The sequence below is a fragment of the Vombatus ursinus genome, unplaced genomic scaffold, assembly GCF_900497805.2.
Source record: "Vombatus ursinus unplaced genomic scaffold, bare-nosed wombat genome assembly UNPS02009205.1, whole genome shotgun sequence".
In the NCBI taxonomy this organism is placed as follows: Eukaryota; Metazoa; Chordata; class Mammalia; order Diprotodontia; family Vombatidae; genus Vombatus; species Vombatus ursinus.
In genome coordinates this window covers 64,885,689-64,908,405 of record NW_020948983.1, presented here as the reverse complement: position 1 = coordinate 64,908,405, position 22,717 = coordinate 64,885,689, and the positions used below count along the sequence as shown (strand labels likewise).

Below are 22,717 nucleotides of genomic sequence, written 5' to 3'. Positions count from 1 at the left end.
CCACATGTGGCCCTAATCACTTGAGGACCTAGAGGGCCACATGTGGCCTGGAGGCTGCAGGTTCCCCACCCCTAAATTCAAAACCCTTAATTTTCCAAAGAAACATACAGGAGAGAGGTTAAATGACTTGATCAATGTCACACTGTGAGAAGCAGGATTTGAACATGGACCCTCTGACTTCTAACCCAATGTGCCTTCTCTACCATGCTACATTTCCTTTTCACATGGAAAGTCAGAGCTGATGGCATGGTAAGAATATTGTCACTTTTACTGGTGTTTGCTTCTTCCCAAAGAAGAAGATCAAGGGAATGATACAAATCAATAAAACATCTTTATTTGAATTGAAAGAAAAATTAAACTTTTTGCATGGTAATCATGTGTAATTATTTTTCACTTGTAAACCAGTACAGGTTTTTTAGTATTTCAGAAAGATGCCATTGTATGGACCCAGGCTATATTGGGACCTGATGGTCTGACATGACACTCTTGACTAAAGAGGCACTCGGTTCTGCACGTCTGTGCCATCAGTAGGTCCCACACCTAAAGATCATCCTTTTGATTTGAACCCTTAGCCAATATTTGCAGAGTCTGTTCCATGCTCATTAACTTCGTGTTCTTCTGGATGCCTTTGATCTAACAAAACCAGCCCTCTTCAGGTTGGCAGACAGACTGATCTGTTGGTGGTAGCCAGCAGTCTACAGATGTGCTGAGTTATTTGAAATGGTGCAAGTGTTTTCTTCAAATTTTCTTTTGTCCACTTTGCTTATAATTGACCCGTTTTGCAAAAACTCAAAAAATGTCAGAGTTAGGAGGCACCTCAGAGACCTTCTGGCCTAACCTATGATCTTGAAAAAAAAAAATTCTATAACTCATGGTCATAAAGTCTTCACTTGAAGATTCCCGGTGAAGGAGAGCCCATTACCCTTGGCGTTGGACCTCTTGTTTACCAGGAATTGTTCTCTTGGAGGTGTCTGACTTAGACTTTAAGACCATCTTACCAGTAGCTCATTTTAACATGTGTGGCTCACAACAACCATATTACCATAGTTTTATTCACTCTCTCACATACCTGCTAATCATCCATTAAACCCAGGCACACACAAAATGGAATTCACCATACAGAAATCACTCGGGACTGTCCAGCAGTCAGTCCATCAGGGATTTGTATGGCAGTGACCCTTGCTTCACTCCCTGAAGGTCAAACACATTTCAAGGCTTTGCTCTGCATGAGTCTGTCTTGTCATTTACCCTCAATGTGGCCACAAGGGAAGTTCAAGAAACTACTCAGTAAGATAAACGTGACCATGACCGGTGGGTCTGGAAGTCGCAGCCATAGTATTGAAGGCAGGATTCTTCTACCTCTTTTTTTTTTTTTTGCAGGCCTTCAGACCTTGTTAGCAGATCAGGACTAGGAAGACTGGTTGCCACCAGATAAAAAGTATCCACCCACAGCTCTCCCTACTGCTAATTAGCTGATAAGGGGAGCAGTTGATTACAGTTTAGTTTTATATTTGTGGTACCATTTGACCAGGAAGTTGCAAGTCTCCTGGCATACGTGTAGATAAGGGTGTTCGATGAATAAGACCAACCTTTGTTCAGAGATGAGAGAAGGATCAAAGTATTACATGAGTATTAATGGACATGTGGTGATGGACTGATTATTGCTTAGTGAGAGGAAATTATAGGAGGAGCAAGAAGAGTGCTTGGTGGAGAGAAATTGAGAGAACCTGAAAGACAAAGGATAGTTCAGAGGCTTAGCCTGGGTTTTCGTCCCCTTGCGGCATGTGAAGAGTATTTCCAGTATTGGTGCTGGTCTGGATCATGCCTCATGAGCCCATGTATACATAGCACGTCTGACCATCTGGAAAAGTATGTTTTCTCTATTCTCTTAAATACCTAGAAATTGTTTGGAAAGGCCAAAGGTCTATTTTTTGCATGAACTGCCTCCAGTAGCTTAAACCCATGAGTACATTCCATCCCTGCTTGGGCTTTGATCTCCCTCTCCCATCACTTATCTTACTTTATACATTAACCTCTATATTGGTTAGCTAAGTTAATGGTTACTACTTTCCACACACAGAGAGCACTGGCTTTGTATTTGTAAATTAGAAGGCCAAAATTCTTGAGTACATATGCCTGGAACATTCTTTGTGGGTAAAGAGATGAGAGATCAAAGAGTTCAGTTCTCTCCTTTGATGGTTCCCCAAAAGGATTTATAGTTTCTCTTTTTATTTACTGAATTCTAGATCTATGCATTAAAGGACTAAAGGTCATTTTTTTAATTTTTTGCTAGGCAATGGGGTTAAGTGACTTGCCCAGGGTCACATGGCTAGTAAGTGTCAAGTGTCTGAGACCGAATTTGAACTCAGGTCCTCCTGACTCCAGGGTTGGTGCTCTATACACTGCGCCACTTAGCTGTCCCCTTAAAGGCCATTCCTAAATGCTTACAGGTATATTTGTAAAGGTAATGTAGTACATATTTTAAGGTCATAGTTGATATAAAAACCCCTATTTGAAGGAGAACAACCCAAATAAGTACATAAGTACTTATTTCCCCACTCATTAGTGGGGAAAGTGCTAGATTTAGAATCAGAGGACCGAGGTTCACATCCAGACTTGCCCTGTGTAACCATGGGCAAGTCATTGGATCTCTCTAGACCTCAATCTCCTCTTCCGTAAAATGATGAAATAGGGGTGAATAGGAAGGGAAAAGAGAAGGGAATAAGCATTTATATAGCACCTGCTATGTGCCAGGCACTAGGTGGTACAGTGGATACAGCACCAGGCCTGGAGTCAGGAAGATCTGAGTTCAAATCCAGCCTCAGACACTTACTAGCTGTGTGATCCTGGGCAAATCACTTAATTTCTATTTGCCTCAGTTCCTCCTTTGTAAAATGGGGACACACTAAAAAAAGAAATGCCAAACTACTCCAGAATCTTTGCCAAGAAAACAGGGTCAGACACAACTGAACAACAACAATGTGCCAGGTACTTTGCTAAGCAGGCTTGTAAATATTATTTCATTTGGGCCTCACAACAACCCTGCAACTTAAATGCTATTATTATCCCCATTTTACAGTTGAGGAAACTGAGGTTAAGTGACTTGCCCAGGTCACATAGCTAGTAAGTATCTGAGGTCAGATTTGAATGACTTTGAGATACTTTCCATCTTTAAATCTATGCTCCTATAACCTTCAAATCAGGCTTTTGTCCCTCTAAAAACCAGCCTCTCAGATGTCTACCCACTCACTATAGTTTAACTCATCTATAAAAATAAGGATATAATAATGTATTATTTATCTCATAGGTTACTGGGAGGAAAGTTCTTTGTAAAGGGGGAAATGTCTGCGCTCTGCTTCATCAGTGTGAGTTTTTACTATGCTTATTATTAGTGAATCACAATCTATACCAGACAAAAGCAGTAATAAAAAAAAGTGAATTTAACTAGTTCATTATTTCTATACCTCTTATGAGGATGTCTAGGATCTAGTAAAAGATTTTTATTGGCTGAAATCTGGATGAAAATGTAAGAAGCAACCAGGCTTTTGTAAATCACCTTCTATAACTTTGTAAATGGTCTTTTTTTGTTCATTTTCTTTCTATAACATCTTTGCAGTCACACAATTGACTGGAAGGTACAGAGAACACACAGTCGTTCCTTGTTGATTACCAAAAAAAAAAGAAAAAAAAATTTGACTCTGCAGAACAAATAGTCTTTTATATATGTGTTATGATCACACAAGTTTCCTTGATAAATGCAACCACCAAAGATAACTTTGTTCAGTGACAAAGTGTTAATGATAATTAACACCAGGCAGAGAATAAAACAAGGAGACATATGCTCATTAAAGGTGTTTATCACTGTAATGAAGGCTGTCCTGCATAAAGTCCAAATGAATGAGAGATGCCTTGTGATTGGGGAGGTCCTAGGTTGTCTAGGTCCAATATGACATGATGCTAACTGTAGGGTGCCAAACATTTCTCAATCAGATTATTACTCAAAAAAAAAAAAAGGCCCTATCAATTTACACAGGGAAAACCAAATGGACCAAAAAATATCTATTGTCCAGACGATGAAAAGTTGTTGAATGACCAGTCCATTGAATTACTCCATCAGTCAATAGATAGATAGATATTGGTGTACATATATGTGTGTGTGAGTATGTGTATATATACACTTATATATATATCTATACATATACTGATATAGAAAGAGCTATATCTATGTGTCTAGATACATATTGTAGTTACAGAGATAAATCTAGGATAGCTATTACAAATAGATGATGAGCAAAACCTTCTTCTTGTTGTTGTTGGTGGTGGTAGTGGTCCTCATTCTCGAAGAGGACCAATGACATCAGGAGGGTGATATCTTGACTTTCAAGTGAATTGGATTTAAGTGAGGCAGGGCTGTGCAAAGTCATCAGCGTCACTCTTTCCTCCAGTCATCAGAGTCCAGTGGCAAGACGGAGGTCAGGACCTAAAACAGAATAGAAGGAAGATCATAGTTTTAAAGCTGAAAGAGATCTCAGAGGTCATCTGCTCCAATACCTTCATGTTTACACGTGGAAAAAACTGAGGTGAATTGGCCACTTGTTCAAGGCCACCCAGGGGGCAGAATTGGGATTTTAACCAAAGTCCCTTTATTCCAGCACTCTTCCCACTACACCATGGTGTCTCTGAGAGCAGGGACTTTATTGTGCTTGAGGAAATAGTAAGATGCATTTAATGATTCCAAGGCACTCCCTGACACAAAAAGTCATCTTTATAATTCTGTTGTTTTCCCAGAGATGCCAAATGGGTATAAATCTTGGAATTCTATAGTCCGTGTGTGTGTGTGTGTGTGTGTGTGTGTGTCTAGTTGTGAATGACCCAAAGAACAATAAAAAGACACATAGTGAGTATAAGTAGACCATAGCCTATTCCCAATGATGACCTACATGCAAGAAGTAGTATAAAGGATGTTATTTAAAAAAAAAAAAGACTGATCAGAAGAGGGATGGGTTGGTCAGATAGTGAGGTCAGCAGACGGCTCAAATGTTCCACAAAATTGAAAAATACCAGAGAAAGACCCAGCTACAGAGTAACTCCTGTGTGGATCATCTATGGGAGAATATGGAAAAGAATCACATGGAATAATAAGACATCCTATAGGGAGATATAAAGATATCCCGTAGGGAATATGATACAGTGAAAAGAATACAGGATCTAGAGTCAGAAGACCTGGGTTCAAATTTCTGGCTCTGCCACTTACTACCTGTGTAGCCTTGGGTAAATCACTAAACCACCCTGGACCTCAGTTTCTTCATCAGTAAAAATGGAAGGGATAGACTAGATGCTTTCAAAGGCTCCGTGTAGCTCAAAATCCATCATCAAGAACAATGGAGCAAATACCCACATTGATGAGATCACTGGTTCAATGAAGTGTTGAATGCTAGGGCAGAGGAAGGTTCAAATTTGAGGTCCCTCCCCTTCGCCCCCAGCAACACTTTGCAAAGGAGTTTCCTTCCAGCTCTGTTGTCTCCAAAATGTCCTTGCTCTGCCCTCTATCCCCTCCTTTTTATGACATTTGAAGCAGAGCACACAAGGGCTTCTGGGAGAATTGCCATGTGAGACCATTTTGAACTCCTTTGTAAGGCCATTCAAAATTCTAAGCCAGTTCCCAAAACCATAGTTAAGCAGGAAGCTAATTAAAAAACAAAATGGTGGTCAGGACTGTTCCTTTTATATGGTGTCCTACTGTATTTGATTTGTGTAGAAAAAATGCCAAGGTAGTATTGTTTGACTCCCCATCTCCGAGGACCCCGCACAAAAATGAACTGTGAGTCTCTGGAGGCCATTCTAGTCAGCCCCATTAAAATAAACAAACACATTCCCTCCTTTGATTCAGCAGTCTTTTGTGTTTCAAGCAGAATATGTTACTTTCACAAGGGCCATTGTTGGAAAATACATAAATCTTTCATTTTTCTTTTTCTTAAAAACAAACAAATAAAAAGCCATCATAAACAGAATTGGGGTCTCTCAGGCTCTACAATAGTGTGGAAGAAGAGTGACCCAGCCCCGAACTATATACAATCATTTATTCACAGCTTCTAATGCTGGAAATATCATCATTACTAGATGCTTTCAAATGGAGCCAAATTATACAGTTGCAAACATACTCGTTCAGATAATCTACTCTTTCCTCTCTGGGCTGTGGCAGCCTCCCCAGGTGATCATACATGGGATATGTGAGATGGGGTGGGGTACCTGAGACAGACCAAGAAAATAAAGCCAAAAGCGATGTTTGGAAGACCAAACTAGACAGGAGTTATACCTACCACAATCATTTTAGTCACAAAAATACCAGAAAATGAATTTGTCCATCAAGGAAGCTATAAGGCTGCTGTGCTGTTTAATCCTTGTTTCGAGTCATGGCCTCTCTCACAAATTGCTTCCCAAGAACCTGTGATTTGTACAGCCCCTGTTGGGTTTACACTGGTCTGAGGCTCCCTTAACTATAATCAGACTCGGAAAGCCACTTCCCCTCTTGGTAATTCCAGCCATTTGCTCTTATAAGAATTCTCCTCAAGTTTACCTCTGTGAAGAAAGAAAGATTGGTGAAAGAAAAATGAAGCCTGAGAATGTGGCTGACAAAATACCGAGAGATTCTTAATAGAAGGAAAATATGGTTCCCTGCCAGGAGGTCTGATTGATTTGGGTGGTAGCATGTTTTTCTTCATGGCAATCTCATGCTTGTTATTTTTTCTCTCGTGGACATCCCCGGTTTTCTTTTGCCTTTCCTATTACCAAGAGACTGTTCCAGGCAAATACCTTTTCTGATTAAAGAAACAGAAAAATTAATAACTTGTTTACATCTTAGATAACTGAGTAATTGCAGAGAAGGGGGGCTTTTTACGTGAATTGATTTAAATACTAAGTTAAGTGGAAGCTATTTCCTATCAGGGGTAGGGAACCTGCGGCTTTGAGACCACATGTGGCCCTCTAGGTCCTCAAGTGCAGCCCTTTGACTGAATCCAAACTTCACAGAACTGTGAAGTTCTGTGTGACTTTGACGCTGTTTCTTCTGTGAAGTTTGAATTCAGTCAAAGGGCCTCGAGGCCACAGGTTCCCCACCCTTGAATCCCTTTTAACTGAAAGGAATATGTAATGTCAGATGAAACCCATTAGGGATAACAACAACAATAATAATCAATATCACATTTGTACAGTGCTTTTAGGATTCGAAACATTTTCCTCACAACAAACCTGAGTTGGAGGTAATGCAAGAATTATTTCCCTGTTTTATAGATGAGAAAATGAATGTTCTGAGCACATGAATGACGTGCCCATGGTAATACCAGTAGGAAGTATTAGAGACAAGATTCAATCCCAGTCTGGTAATACTATCACCACCCCAACTCCAGAGCTCTTTTCACCACAACACAACACCTGTCATAAATAACTATTTCTCTAGGGCTGCAGAAAACATTTTCTTCTTTGCCTAGCCATTCAGTTAGAACTGCCTTTAAGCACACATATCCAGTGAATAAGTGCATCTGTTAACTCAAAAAATCAGCTGGGTTGTGAACATTGGTCACCATAGGACCTTGTCCTGAGTGGAAAGGCTCTTTGAATGACTTACTTTGTCACAGATTTATTTCTTGGAAGAAAACAAAATAGTTTAGATGCCAACCAGGGTGGTGGTGGAATAGAGGCAGAGAAGAAAGCTTTGAAGAGAATCCCATTCCAGAGAGCAACCAACAAAAATAACCACAGCATAGACACTTCTTACTCTGGAATCCATGAAAACAGTAGCTCTTCATGACCATAGCCTTTGTGAAATAGTAAAAATTCTTCGTAAGTGGAGACCAAAGCAAAAATTACACTGAAAATTCATCCATCTCTTCCTACCCATTTTTTCTACTTCTTCTATTTTTTTTAATTGATAAATTTTGTTTTAATACATCATGTAACACTCAAGCCTGCTCCCAATAGCATCCTAAACAATTTAGAATCTCTGAAAACAGTTCCATAAAACAACCGAAAAGAGTGATTTTGATTAAAAAGCTTATGTAATATTTTGGTCATTTTCTATTTGTTAGAAGAAAGAACAGATATATGCCTTGTAACTAGTTCCCCCCCCCAAAAAAGCACACTTAGTAATAACCCAATATTAGCTCTCAATTCACTTAACTTTACGGAATACCTAAGCCCCAAAGAGCATCAGATTACTTGAGCAGTTTCCATGAAAGGAGAAATAATCAGCTTTCATTCTGATGGAGACTTAAGCCTTCCAATCCTATGGTTCTCTTTCATGAATTCACCATGTCTTAAAGCATTTTCAAGTCCCCTCCATTATAATAAATGCTTGGTCCCACTTGGTCCCACCATAGCATGGTGTCTTCAGGGCTCTACTGAAAGCCCATTTCCTCATTCATGAAGGAGATTTCTTTGGATTGAAAGAAATCTGATAACCTTGGAACCTCACCAGGTTAACCTGAAAACAAGGATGTAATTAGTGACAACTGGAACAACCCACGGTAATGGAGAAGCCGCTCATGGTGGACATGAGCAGGTTCCAAATCTTTACAAACAAGGAATTGTGCAGAAGTGATATAAAGATTGATATCTCCAAAATGTAAAACTGGAAAGAATAAAATGACCCAGTCACAGTGAAAGTGAGGGATAACCAATGGACAGACAAGCTCTTCACTGAAGGCAACTAGGTAGCACAGTGAATAGAGTGCTGGGACTGGAGTCAGAAAGACCTGAATTCAAATCCTGCCTCAAACACTTACTAGCTTTATGACCCTGGGCAAGTCACTTAACCTACCTCTATCTCAATTTTCTCAACTTACTTCACCAGACTGTTGTAAGTATTAAATGTTTGTTTGTTTTACATTTCCTCATATAAAAAATAGTCTGTCCGTTATTGAGTCCCTTATAATTAGTCTTTGATGTGAATCTTATATTTCTCTTGGATTTTCTATGTAAAATTTTCTATTGAGTTCAGGTTTTTTTGTAACAAAGTCCTGAAAGTCTGGCAATTCATTGAATATCCTTTTAATTTTTATTCCCTTCTAAATGTATATATTGTTCTCTCTTTAACCCAGGTATGATGTGAGTAGGGTTCCCTCTAAAAATCCCTCCCTTATCTTCTTCCTCCTCCCTCTCCCTTTGGCCTTTTATTTCTTTCTGAATTTAGAAGACTTTTACGCCCTTCTCGATGTATATGTATGGTTCCCTCTTTAACCCTTTCCTGATGAGAGCAGGGTTCCTGGACTACCAGCCCTCCTCCCCCATCTAAATTCCTCTGTTATTAGTTCTTCCTCTCACATCTCATTTGTACAAGATAATTACTCTTTTTACCTTTTCCTAAATGATTACTTTTTAGAATCACATCATACTAAGATCTACCCCAATCTTTCTTTTGACCTACCCAAATGTCTAAGGTTGTTTAATCCAGGAAACATCACAAATAAAGTTCTTGGATGAGGTTGGTCTCTAAAATTGGCTCCCAAATGTGCCATGGCTCCAAGTGTCTATTTCTCTCCATATTAGTCAACACTGTAACAAAACCACCCTATTCCAACAGGTACAGATGCTCAAAAAAGGCAATCCACCAATCTGTACATAAGGATATAACAAATGTTTTTAACCATTTGGTTGAAAACTCAGGTCCTTAGGTTCAACCCAAATAAACTAAATAGGTTCAGCCCGAAGTAAACTAATAAGACTCAGGTACATTGGGCCAGTGTTAATTTTTCATAGTACGATCCAAAGTAAAAATAAATAAAATAATTCAATTTAAAAAACATTTCTTAAATGATTACCATACACCAGGCATGGTGCTGTCAAATGAGGATACAAAGACAAAAACAAAGTAGTCCCTGCCATCAAGGAGCTTACATCTTATTAGGAGAAACAATATGTACTCAGATAAATACAAAATATATACAAAATACATAGAAAATGATGGAGGTTGAATTGGAGGAGACACTAGCAACTGAAGGCATCAGGATAGGTTTCCTGTATAAGATGGCATTTGAGCTGAGCTTTAAAGGAAGATAGGGATACCAAGAGGCAGAGGTGAGGAGGAAGGACAGTCTTCCACCCAAGGGGGAATAATCCTGTGCCAAGGAACAGAGGCAGAAGATGGAATGTTGTATACAAGAAACAGCAAATAGACCAGTTTGGCAGAAACACAAATACATAAAGCTTGCTGTAAGTATTATGCTGTAAGTAAGCCTAGAAAGGTACGGATGGAGCCAGACTGCAGGGCTTTGAACATCAGAGGGGTTTGCACTTTGTCCTAGAGTTAATTGGGATCCACTAGAACTTCTTGAGCAGGGAAATGACACCAGTCTGACATGTGCTTTGGGAATATCAACTTGGCAACCGTGGGAAGGCTCCATTAGTGAGGGGAGACACTGGAATAAAGGAAACCAGTTAGAAGGTTTTTGCAATCATTGAGGAGAGAAGTGATGGAAGTAGTAGTCAGGTGAGTGGAGAGGAAAGGATAGATGCAAGATATGCAGTGTGAAATAAAATTGACAGTATTCAGCAAGATGGATCAGTGGGGATAACTGGTGTGACTATTGACACAGAGAAACAATTCCTCAGGGTAAAAGCAACTAAAGCCTCAGTGGCCTTACTCAGGGTTTTCAGAGTCTGACCCCTTATTCTGAGGCACTCAAACAAGAAAGCTGTCTTATTCCAAAAGGAAAAGAGGATGATGCCTTCTTCTGTAACTGCTCATATATACTAAAGAGACCTCTCTCTCTCTCTCTGTGTTTCTGTCTGTGTCTCTCACACACACATACACACACACACACACACACACACACACACACACACACACGCACAGTCCTCATAAACTGTGTCTCCCCTCTCCAATTCATCCTTCAGAGCTATCAAAACTAATTTTCCTTAAAAAATAGACCTAGCTACATCCCTCCAATGGCTCCCTAGTTCCTCTATGATAAAACATAACCTCTTTTTGGCATTTATTGATCTTCACAAACTGACTCCAACCTGACTTTGCAGCCTTACTAGAGATACATTATTCCCATTCATACACTCTCTGGTCCAGTTAAACTGGCCTTACTGTTCCTCAAGTTGTACTACATCTTCCACCTCCAGGCCATTGCCTAGGCTGTCTTCCAGGGCTGGAATGTGCTCCTTTCTTATAAATACCTCTTAGAATCCCATTTCCCTTAAAACTCAGTTCAAATGCCACATTTTACATGAGGCACTGATCTTCCCCCATGCTGTGAGTGCCTCCCTTTCTTCAATATTACTTCATATTTATTTTTTATATATTTTACATATTCTTTTATAAGTACATATTATCTCTCCAAATAGAATGTAAGCTCCTTGAGGGCAGATGCTATTTCATTACTGGTTTTGTATCCCCAGCACCAAGCACAGTGCCAGGTACGTAGGGAACACTTATTAAACCCTTACTGGATTGATTGACCGTGACTGGCAGGTGAAAGTTTGCCCCCTTGTTAAGATGCCTGAGCTCCCTGTGAATCCCACCATCTGTGTGTATGTTTAGAAAAGTCACAATGGGCTCCATGAATTTATCTCACTGACCCAGGAGAGTCATTTAGATTCTCATTAACATTCCCCTCTTCACAAAGGATGGTACATTTCATACTGTAGTTAGAGTGAAACTCATTGCCCCTTGCTGGGAATTAATAACCTTTAGAATTAATAACTGTCGGGTTTGAAAATCAGTTTCATTAACACCCCCTTCTACTTTATAGCTTCATCATCCCTCAATACATCTGTTGCTAGAAACTAGAATTCCAATAGTTATTTAAAAAAAAAACAGAGAGAGAGAGAGAGAGCACTTCCTTGGTTACCACTTTGAAAATGAATATCCTAACTGAAAAGAGAGACATGTGATTGCATCTGCCCCACTGTCCACAGGGAAACCCATGCTTTTTCTGGAGGGGTAGCAACAATAATAATGATTCATATTTAACACGTGGTGGTTTTGCCAAATGCTTTCTTCACAAAATTGCTGAGATATATTGCTGAGGCCCTGCTCAAGCTAAAGGAGCCGTATTCATATTCAGATATAGATTGGACTAGACGACTCCAGAAATCCTATGATTCTTAAGTACTCTTATACACTTCCTCCCCTCCGCCATTTTACAGATGAGAAAACTGTGACTTGCCCAGAGCTAGTAAACCACAGAACCAGGACCGATTCCAAATCCGGGGCATCCTCCCCACAGAGCAGAGTGATGAGCTTTTTCTTTGCCATGCCTTAGGCCTATCCCCTAATGACAGAGTATAAACTATTACCCATATGGAGGTCATAGCGTCCAGTTTCCCTGGAAATAGTGAGGCTTTATCCAGTAATTACAGTAATTGCCTGTGTATAAAGACATGTGTTTCACTGAGCTCTGTATAAGACTATTGTGAGCTATTATGTTTCATTATTATAATATATCATGTAATAGGATGGTATTCACACTTAGGTTGAACCTGTCCTTAGCCCTCATCATGATCTTTCATCCCCGACCTCTTCCATCCCCTCTATTCTGGTTTTAGCTGCCTTGTTACGCAAACTTGACTCCAAAGTCAGCAGCCAAATTGGCCTTCTTGCTGTTACTGATACATGGCTTGCGGTTCCCTATCTCTTTGCCTTGTATAGGGTGTCTCTTTTACCTAGCTATACTCCTTTTTGGTTCCCTAATTTCATTCAAATCTCAGCTTAAACACCATATCCTACATGAGGCCTTTTCTGATCTCCCCTACCCCCCAAATGCTAGTGTAGTAACTGTATTTATTTTGTGTTTATTTATATAGCACATACAGACCATTCTGCAAACCTATAAAGCGATTTTTATGTAATGTGAATTGGCTTGTAGATGTGGGAAAAAGAGTGAGGGAGTGGGGTAGGAAGGGGGCCAGGCCCTGCAGGGAGGGAGCTAACACATAGAAATTCAAGGACACTGTACGGTAGCAGCCAGAGCGTGTGACTATGACCTATGACTCCACAGAAGAATGTAAACTACTTCAAATAAATGTAAACAGAAAAAAAAGCTCCAACTGTGTCATGGGAAGACTTGCATGTCACCCATGATGTTACTGGTCCTCTTTGAAAAAGGACAAATGACACCTGTGCCCTTGAACTCCTGACCCACCATGATCTTGCTCCAACAACTTTGGTATCTTTTACTCTTCTTTTTCCTTGATTAGTCACCAAGAGCTTTGGATTTTAACCTCCACAGATATTTCTCAAATCTATGTATGCCCTATTCTCTATCCATACCATGGCATCATAGTTAAAGTCCTATTTACTATATACCTGTACATGCCCCAGAATTGCCTTGTATTTATTTTTGTATATACTTAAGTGCCTGTCTCCCCCAATATAATGTAAACCACCCTGTGGGCAGAAAGTGTCTCATTTTTGTCTCTATATCCCCAGTGCCAAGTATAGTTCCTGGCATGTTATCATCTGTTATTAAATGTTTGTTGATTGATTCACACTGAGAGACATCTTCCTTAAGCCTAAATCTATTCATGTCACTCTGCTACTCAGACTAAAATTTCAAGGTCCTTAGCCTGGCATTTAGGGTCCTCTATACCTTATAATTCTAAGTGGTACAATGAATAGAGTGCCCACCCTGGAGTCTGGAGCACCTGAATTCAAATCCAGCCTCAGACACTAGCTGTGGGACCCTGGGCAAGTCACTTAAACCCATTTGCCTCAGTTTTCTCATCTGTAAAATGATCTAGAGAAGGAAATGACAAACCACTCCAGTATCTTTGCCAAGAAAACCCCAAATCAGGTCATGGAGAGTCAGACACAACTGAAATAATTCAATAATATCTTATCGTTCTAGGTTTATTTTATCCTGATTTCTCTCATGTGCCCTATAAAGGCTTTCATATCTGAAATATTAGAGTATGTGTGGATATTACAGCACTCACAAGAGGTCACGCCTAGACAGTCACTCCAAAGTAGCCAAAGTAGGTTACCCTATGCCCCACACTTGTACAACTTGGATATTCCAATACTTTTACTTTCAATGTTTTTAATACCTGGATAGCTCTCACACAACCTACCCCACTGCCTCTGTCACCTACAGAATTCCCACCAAGCCTTTAAAACCTTACTCAAAAATCACTTCCTTCAGAAAATCTTCCTTGATCTCCGCAGTGGGTAAAGACCTCTCCTTTTCCCAGACCTTGGACTGCACATAACACTTGATGTGCCTCTCTCTTTAATCAGATGTCATTTCATATGGTTATTTGTGTATGTGCTCCTGAAGTGAAGACAGGGGCCATCTTGCATCTAAATTCTGTATTTCACCCAACCAAGTGCAATGCTTTGCATGTAGCAAGCTCTTTGTAGATGTTTGTTGAAATTAAATTAATAAAATATTATTTTGATCTTTTGTCTCACACTGAATTTGGAATGACAAGAACTGAGTTTGAATCCCACCTTTGCCATTTACTACCTTGTATGATATCAGAAACATCACTCAACTTCTCAGGGCCTCAGTTTCTTCCTTTATAAAATTAGGCCATTGGACAAGATGACTTCTAAACTCCCTTCTATTTTTAGATTTATGATCCTATAATCTTTTTTTTTAAATTAATTTATTTTGATTTATCAACAATCACTTCCATATGCTTTTGAGTTTTAAATTTTTCTCCCCCTCCCTCTCCTAGATGGCGTGCAATCTGATATAGGCTATACATATATATTCCTATTAAACACATTTTCACATTAGTGATGTTGTAGGTAAGAATTAGGACCAATAGGAGGAACCACCAGAAAGAGGAAACAAAACACAACAGAAGAAAAAAAGTAGCAAATAGTATGCTTCGATCTGCATTCAAACTCCATAGTTCATTCTTCTTTGTGGATAGCATTTTCCATCACAAGGCCTTTGGAGATGTCTTAGATCCTTGTATTGCTGGGAAGGGTTAAGTTTATCAATACTAGTCATCGCACAACATGGCTGTTATTGTGCACAATGTTCTCTTGGTTCTGCTCACTTCACTCAGCATATGATCCTATAATCTTATAATCATGAATAGTGCTTTATACTCTGTGGAATACAGCTGGCAAGGTCTGCAAGCTGAGATGGTCAATGGAAGGAAACATCTTTTATAAATGATATTGTCTGGTATTACCATCATGCTTAAATTATTATTGTTTGTAAACATATTATAAGCTACTTAGCAAGAAGAAAGGAATAATGTGCCATGAGTGCTTATTAATGATGCCAAAGGAGAAGTCACTCCGAACTTCACTGTTCTTGTCCAGTGATGGAATGGATATCTTGTATTTCACAAATTCAGGTATAATTACTTGTGTTCTTAGTACCTCCAAGCATTTGGAGAAACTCAATTCAATTCAGCAATCATTTATTAAGCTCATAGTCTGTGCTAGGCACTATGCTAGGTATTGAGGGTGCAAATAAACCAACGAAACAATCCCTTCCCTCAAGGAGCTTACATTCTACCATGCAACTCATTTAGTGATCTGGACAAGAGTGGATGAGATATGAGGTTTACCACAATTCCCTGACCTTTTGTTCCAGAAGCAGCAGGCAGTAGCCCTCAGGACATGGAAATGGAGAAAAAGTCCCTCAAGACAGAGACCAGGTTCCTCCTCCTCTCCAGTGAAAATGGTGACAGCTGCCAGATTCAACTTCATCATTTAGACACACTTGACAAGTGCAGCTTCAACTCATCTCTCCCTCTGGTGATCATTGTCCACGGATGGTCGGTATGACATTCTAATGTCTTTTCTTCCTCTCTCCATATCCCCTAGTGTTCCAACTTCACAAAGAAAGAAAATCTCTTTTTTTCAAGGAGTAGCACCATTTTGTCCCCCAAAGAAAGGTTAGGCCTTGCTTCTCAAAAGGAGATGGGAAGCCCTGGAGAAGGCAGTAGATTAAGAACTCCCAGTGAGATGCTGAAGTCCAATTAAGCAATAAGGCTGTATGGCAAGACTCATGCTAGAGATAAGCTTTCTGCTTCCTGGATCCTAGCCAGCAGATTTGGAGCAAGCAGATGAGTTAATGTGCTGAGTCCTATGAGAATTCAGAACTTGTTTCATTCCTTGGGTACCTTCCCTGACATCTAGCCAGCTTTTGAATTTTATTTTTGTAATGTACATCTCCACCTCTTAATTACTCACACTCATACTCATCCCAACACCTCCTAAAATCGCCCCACTTCTGCCTCTCCTTTCTTTACAAAAGACTTCCCCAAGTCGGTACAACTTCACCAAACTAAGTCAAATGCACTTCTCATTTAAGGGCCAAGTGTCTAAACACCAAATCAGAATTAAACTCATGACAGAACTTTATTTTTTTCTCTTTCAGCAGGAATGGGAGTCACATGAATCAAGTGAGAGTGGGAGGGAGGAAGGAGGCAACAATTGATGAATAGTAATTGTAATCAGATGGGCTGAAAGAAGATCATAAGATTTGGGAGAGCCATTCTTATAGCCCCCCAGCTTGCAATCCTCTCCTGTCCCCCAGTTTCTGGCCTGAATGTTAGAAAATATGGAAAGTATACCAAGAAGGAAAAGGGATGTAGGAAAAGAATGATGGTGCTGTGACTTGTCCCAGAGTCTGGAACCAATCAGAACCATCCCAGGAGCCAGCAAAATTATACAAATTAAGATCATAAGTACAATTATAGAATTTTAGACCTGGAAGGCATTAACTGGAGATTATCTAGTTTAACTCCATCATTGTAAAAAGAGAAAGGAAACTGAGGTCCAGAAACTTAAATGTGTTGCCCAAAGTTATACAGCTAGTTAATGGCAAAACTGGAACTGGAATGTCAAGTCAATTGAGCAAGAATTTATTAATTACCTCCTATGTGCAAAGAACTGTGCTAGACACTGAGATTACCAAAGAAAGAGAAGAAGGAAGGATGGAAGAAAGAAAGGAAGGGAGAAAAAAGGAAGGAAGGAAGGGAAGGAGGAAAAAAAGAAGGAAAGTCATCTCTGTGAAGAGCTTATGTTCCATTGGAATCCAGCATAGTGCTCTTTCCACTATATTGTGACTATACCTTGGGGGTGGGGGTGGGGAGGGCATTTTTAAGCTATTTAGAAGAATACATGCAATTATAGAGGGAAAAGTCCAGATACAGTGTTTGCACCTCTTTGGCCAGAAAAGCATCCATATGGGGATCTAAGCTCATTCTTGAGTCCACCATAATTTCCATAATGAGACCCACGTGGATCTGAACACAGATCCCATTCTCCATTTAACCTATACTAATTAAATTGCCAGAAAGACGTTTATTTTCTGCTTTCAGGGATGATTTCCTACAAAACTGGCAAGTCAACAAAACTCATTTTGGATGTGCTCAAGTTCCCATTTCTTCAACCTTTCTCCATTTTCTTGTACCCCCTTTTTTCACTGTTCAGGCCCTTCCTCAGTCACTTTCATTCTCTGTCTCCACTTCTACCCTTCCCCCTCATCAAAACCTGTTCTCAGAAGAAGGTCTAAAAGCTCATTCACCCTGAGATTTAATGATTGATAATGGCTTAATGTGTTATCTCTCTTGGGGTTATGAGCATTTTAACCTGTAACAAAGTCTTAAGCCAAGAGATTGAATCTACAATGCTAAATTTTAGGCATCAGAGACTTTATGGGCAAAGAGTTAGATTATGTCAAGGGAACCTTCCCAGCATCCCTTGAATCACAGTATGCATACAGCTGCTGGCAAGTTTGCTACCTTCAAAGTTTTTTTTCTTTGTCTTTTTAAAGCAAAAATGATTCTTCCCTACCTTTCCCAGCTCCTCCCATAGGGACTGCAGGGCCTAAAGCATTTACAATGATACTTTTCTTAAAACAAGCAACTAAAGATCAGAATCTAAATCCTCTCCTTTGGGAACTCTTCAAAAGAGGAAAAAACAGATTGGAAAGAACATTTACAATTTAGAACCATCAGTAAATGAAAAGCATTCAATTTACTCAACTACTTAAACCAATAGGATGGGTGCTCAATTATGTGAAAGGAGTGAAAAAAACATCTGGAAAAGGCAAGATGTGACCAGAGAGAGAACTGGGGGAGAATCACAAAGATGTTGGAAGAATCGAAAGCAAAGAAAACCTCAAAGAGTTGGAATTAGTTAATAAATAGAAGAGAAACCTAAGGAATGACTTCAGAATTCATAGACAGTGAATGGCCAGAGGGGCATTCTCAGCCATTCTCTGTTTTTCTTGAAACCAGAGGAAAGGTAGGAACTTCCAAAAGGTGCTACACTAGAATGAATGAATGATCAGTTAATTCATTTACTGATTCATCTATTGAGGGGGATTAGGGACTCTCCCTAAAGGACTTCTGTGTCCATGAAGGAGAACATTTTTTTTCTTTCCAGCCCTGAGTTTCTATGAATTTATTATCTTGCCCAAAAAGTTGTCTGTTATTTAATTAAAAAAAAAAGGAAAAAGGAATAGGCTGTTCTATGACAATCACAGGAAGAGGGGGAGGAGCACCTCTCTCTTAGCCAGAGTTCTCCTTAATTGACTGATCCTTCACCTGAAAGACAGTCATCTACCCAAGAGCTTGTGTGGCTTCCGAAAGGGCCAAGGAAACGTCAATGTGATGTTTGCTACCTGATAACCACAGGAGAAACACCAGGAGCAGAACAGAGGTTTGCACACAATGTTTGCTGATCTGACCAAGGCATTTGATACTGTCAGTTATGGGGGCTTGTAGAAGATCATGGCAGAATGTGGTTGCCTGGAAAAGTTCATCAGGATTGTACTCCAGTTATACAATAGCATGCTTGCATAGGTTTTGGATAATGGACAATGCTCTCACACTTTCCTAGTCACCAATGGAGTAAAGCAGGACTATGCACTTGTTCCCATGGTTTTTAGAGTGATGTGTTCAGTAATATTGTCAGAGGCCTTCAACAAGGATGAAAATGGCATCAAGATCAGCTACCCCACTGATGGTAAATTATTTAACTTGAAAAGGCTATAAGCCAAGACTAACGTGGAGGGAGAGTTGGTGCATGACTTTTTGTTCACAGGTGATGGTGTACTTAATACAGCCTCTGAGGCTGAGATGCAACAGAGTATGGATTGACTCTCTGCCACTTGTGCTAATTTTGGCCTGATAATTAACATGAAGAAAACAGAGGTTCTCTATCAGCCTGCATCACACCATCCATATATGGAACCATCATTGACTGCAAATGGAGAAATATCAAATGCTATGGATAAGTTCACTTACCTTGGCAGTATACTTTCCAGAGATATATACATAGATGATGAGGTTGACATACACATTGCCAGAGCTAGCTCAGTGTTTGGGAGACTCCAAAGGAAAGTGTAAGAGAGAGGAGGTATTATACCTACTACCAAACTGAAGGTCTACAGAGCCATTGTGCTGACCTCATTGTTGTATGCCTGTGAAACCTGGAGAGTATACCAGCACCATGCCAGGAAACTGAATTGCTGCCATTTGAATTCTTAGGAAGATTCTAAAGATTATCTGGTAAGATAAGGTACTGGACATGGATGCCCTTTCTCGAGCTGAACTGCCAAACATTCAAACTCTACCGTAGGGAGTGCAACTCCAATGGGCTGGCCATGTTATTTGAATGCCAAATACATATTCGCCAAAAATACTATTTTATGGAGAACTCAAACAAGGCAAGTGTTCACACAGAGATCAAGGCAAGTGCTCACACAGAGGTCAGAAGAAGTTATATAAGGAACTCTCAAGGTCTCTCTGAAGAACTTTGTGAGACATGAGGGACTCTGGCACAGGACCACCCAGCACGATGTGCCCACGTGAGATGTGCAGATTTAGACATCTCCCTCCCAAATAGTCTTATGAACTATTTATCTCCGCTTCCAGACCATCCTTCCACCACCATCACTCAACGATGTTTTCTTCTTAGAGGTTTACTTTATTCAGATACACCACAGATTCAGATCCTCCTGGCATTGATCTACCAGCTCTCAAGTCATTCTCGCTCCTTTCTTAAGGGGTTTAGTAGCTGGATTATAGTGTTTAACCCTCTTTACCTCAATCTTTATCCTCATACTAGGGAACTTCAACATTCATGATAATGTTCCTTCAGCCTTTGCTTCCCAGTTCATCAATCTCCTTACCTCCCCTAATAAACACTTTCACTCAATTTCCGCCACATAAACAGACAGTTAAACCTTGATCTCGCCATGAACCACAAGAATTCAGCTTTGATGATTAAGAATTCTGAATTTTTTTTATCCAACCATTCATCTTCTATAATTCCATCTTTCCTAATGCTGCACTCCTTCATCCTCACCAAGACCTCCAGCGCCTCCAAGCCTCAGTGCTCTCCTGGGCCATTACTCCTGCTCAGATTTCATTTTCCTCTTTTTTCCAGTCTTGACCCTCTACATAACAAGTTCAAATTTACTTCTTCTCTACTCTTGAATACCTTACTCCCTTGTCCTATCACCAATCATGCTTTGCCAAATGTCAACCCTAGATTACTCCTACCATCCACCTCTTCCACTCTTCTCACGTGTAGCAGAATAGAGCTGGGGGAAGTTACGCAGCTGAAAAAGACCTCAGAGCTTTAATCAATTTCAATCTGAGTCACCAATGTGACATGGTAGTCTAAATAAATAAACCTATGTATTCTCAAGTTTCCAAATCAGAGAGGTAATAATCTCACTATGCTCTGCCCTGGTCACAAGACATCTGGAAAGATATTAACAACCTGCAGCAGGCTCAGTGTAAACAGATGTTGAAATAATTGGATGCCATTTCATATGAGGATCAGTTAAAGGAAGTGGAGATTTTTAGCATGATGAAGACTTGGGACTGCATGATAGCTGCCTTCAATTTGAGAGGGGGATTAAACTTATCCTATTTGACTAGAAGGAAGAACTAGAACCAAATGAGCAGAAGTTTCAGAGAGGGAGCTCTAGGCTCTATGTAAGGAAAAGTGAAAAGGGTCTAGACCCTGTATCTAGAGCATTGTTTTCAGTTATCGGCACATATTAGAGAGGACATTGAAATTTTGTTGTTCAGTTGTTTTAGTTATGTCCTCCAACTCTTCATGACCTTATTTGGGGTTTTCTTTTTATTTATTTATTTTTATTTTTAGGCAATTGGGGTTAAGTGACTTGCCCAGGGTCACACAGCTAGTAAGTGTGAAGTGTTTAGTCTGAGGCCGGATTTGAACTCAGGTCCTCCTGATTTCAGGGCCTGTGCTGTATCCACTGTACCACCTAGCTGCCCCTATTTGGGGTTTTCTTGGCAAAGACACTGGAGTGGTTTGCCTTTTCTTCTCCAGCTCATTTTCCAGATGAGGAAACTGAGGCAAATGGGGTTAAGTGACTTGCCCAGGGTATTACAGCTGGTAAATGTCTGAGGCTGGATTTGAACTGAGGTCCTCCTGACTCCAGGTCCAGTGCTCTATCCACTGTGCCACCTCACTTCCTGGGTATTAAAAAGCTACCTTATATCCAGAAGACACTAAGGATGATAAAAGAACTTGAAACTACATCAAATGTTGATTAGTTGAATATGCTGAAGATATTAAGCCTAGAGAAAAGATGATTTATTGAACACACAATAGTATCTTCAAATATTTGAAGTTTTCTATAGGGAAGAGGGAATATATATGTTTGGCTTGGTGTCAAACATCAGAAATAAGAGGAATATTTAGAAATCACAGAGAAACAGATTGCTGTAGGGAAGATCTTAACAAAGGGGTTCTTAACCTGAGGGTCCATAGACAACCCCCCAATGGGTCTGTGGATAGGTTTTAGAAGATCTAAAAGATCTAAAACTAGGGAGCTTGTTTTGGATGAAACAAAATTACATCTTCATTTTCACTAACCTCTAACTGAAATTTAGCATTTCCTTTAATTATTTAAAATATTATTCTGAGGAGGGATCTATAGGCTGCCAAAGGATAGATTGTTGTGACACACACAAAAAATTAAGAATGCCTATCTGGACAATTAGAGCTGTCAGGGAAAGACACACACACATACACACATATGTATATTTGTAGGTGTGTGTGTATATATATATATATATATATATATATAATTATAACATCATTATTTGTAATACAGAAGTCTAGAAAAAAAATACAGGCCCAATGATTGGGGAAATGGCTGAACAAATTGTAGTATATGAATGTAATGAAATATTATGCTTTATGCTATCATGTCATTAAGGAATGACAAAATATGAATAATTCAAAGAAATATGGAAAGTTGTGCATGCAATGATGCAAAGTGAAAAAAGCTGAGCCAAAAGAACAATATACACAATAGCTACAATCATGTCAAGAAAAACAACTCTAAGCACAAAACTCAGGTAAAATATAATGGCCAATGTCGGTATTAATTTATTAAGATTTATTAAGATTAATTTGCTATTTAATTTATTAAGATTAAGCTGCTGGGTTGTCAAACTATCAATTGCTATCATGTACTAAGTAGTTCTCCTTAACTGCCTTCATACTTTATAGAGAGGGTTGTTTAGAGATTTATTGAAAGGTAGCTATTGCATCAACACAACAAAATTTTTTTTTTTTGAGGCAAACTGGATTAAGGAACTTGCCCAGAGTCACACAGCCAGCAAGTGTCTGAGGCTGGATTTGAACTCGGGTCCTCCTGACTTTAGGCCTGGTCATCTATCTACTGCACCACTTAGCAGGCCCCTCCTCCCTAATTTTTTTTTTTTAAATAGCTAGAGTTGTCTAAAA

At 39.6% G+C, this 22,717-nt stretch overlaps 1 protein-coding gene across 1 annotated transcript in view; it reads left to right on the top strand.

Moving 5' to 3' along the window:
* LIPC (lipase C, hepatic type) overlaps positions 1-22,717 on the top strand; it is a 231,140-nt gene that overhangs the window by 167,078 nt on the left and 41,345 nt on the right. The window contains exon 3 of the mRNA XM_027851909.1: positions 15,561-15,748. Within this exon, the coding sequence (XP_027707710.1) occupies positions 15,561-15,748 (188 nt within the window). The remainder of the gene's footprint in view (positions 1-15,560; positions 15,749-22,717) is intronic.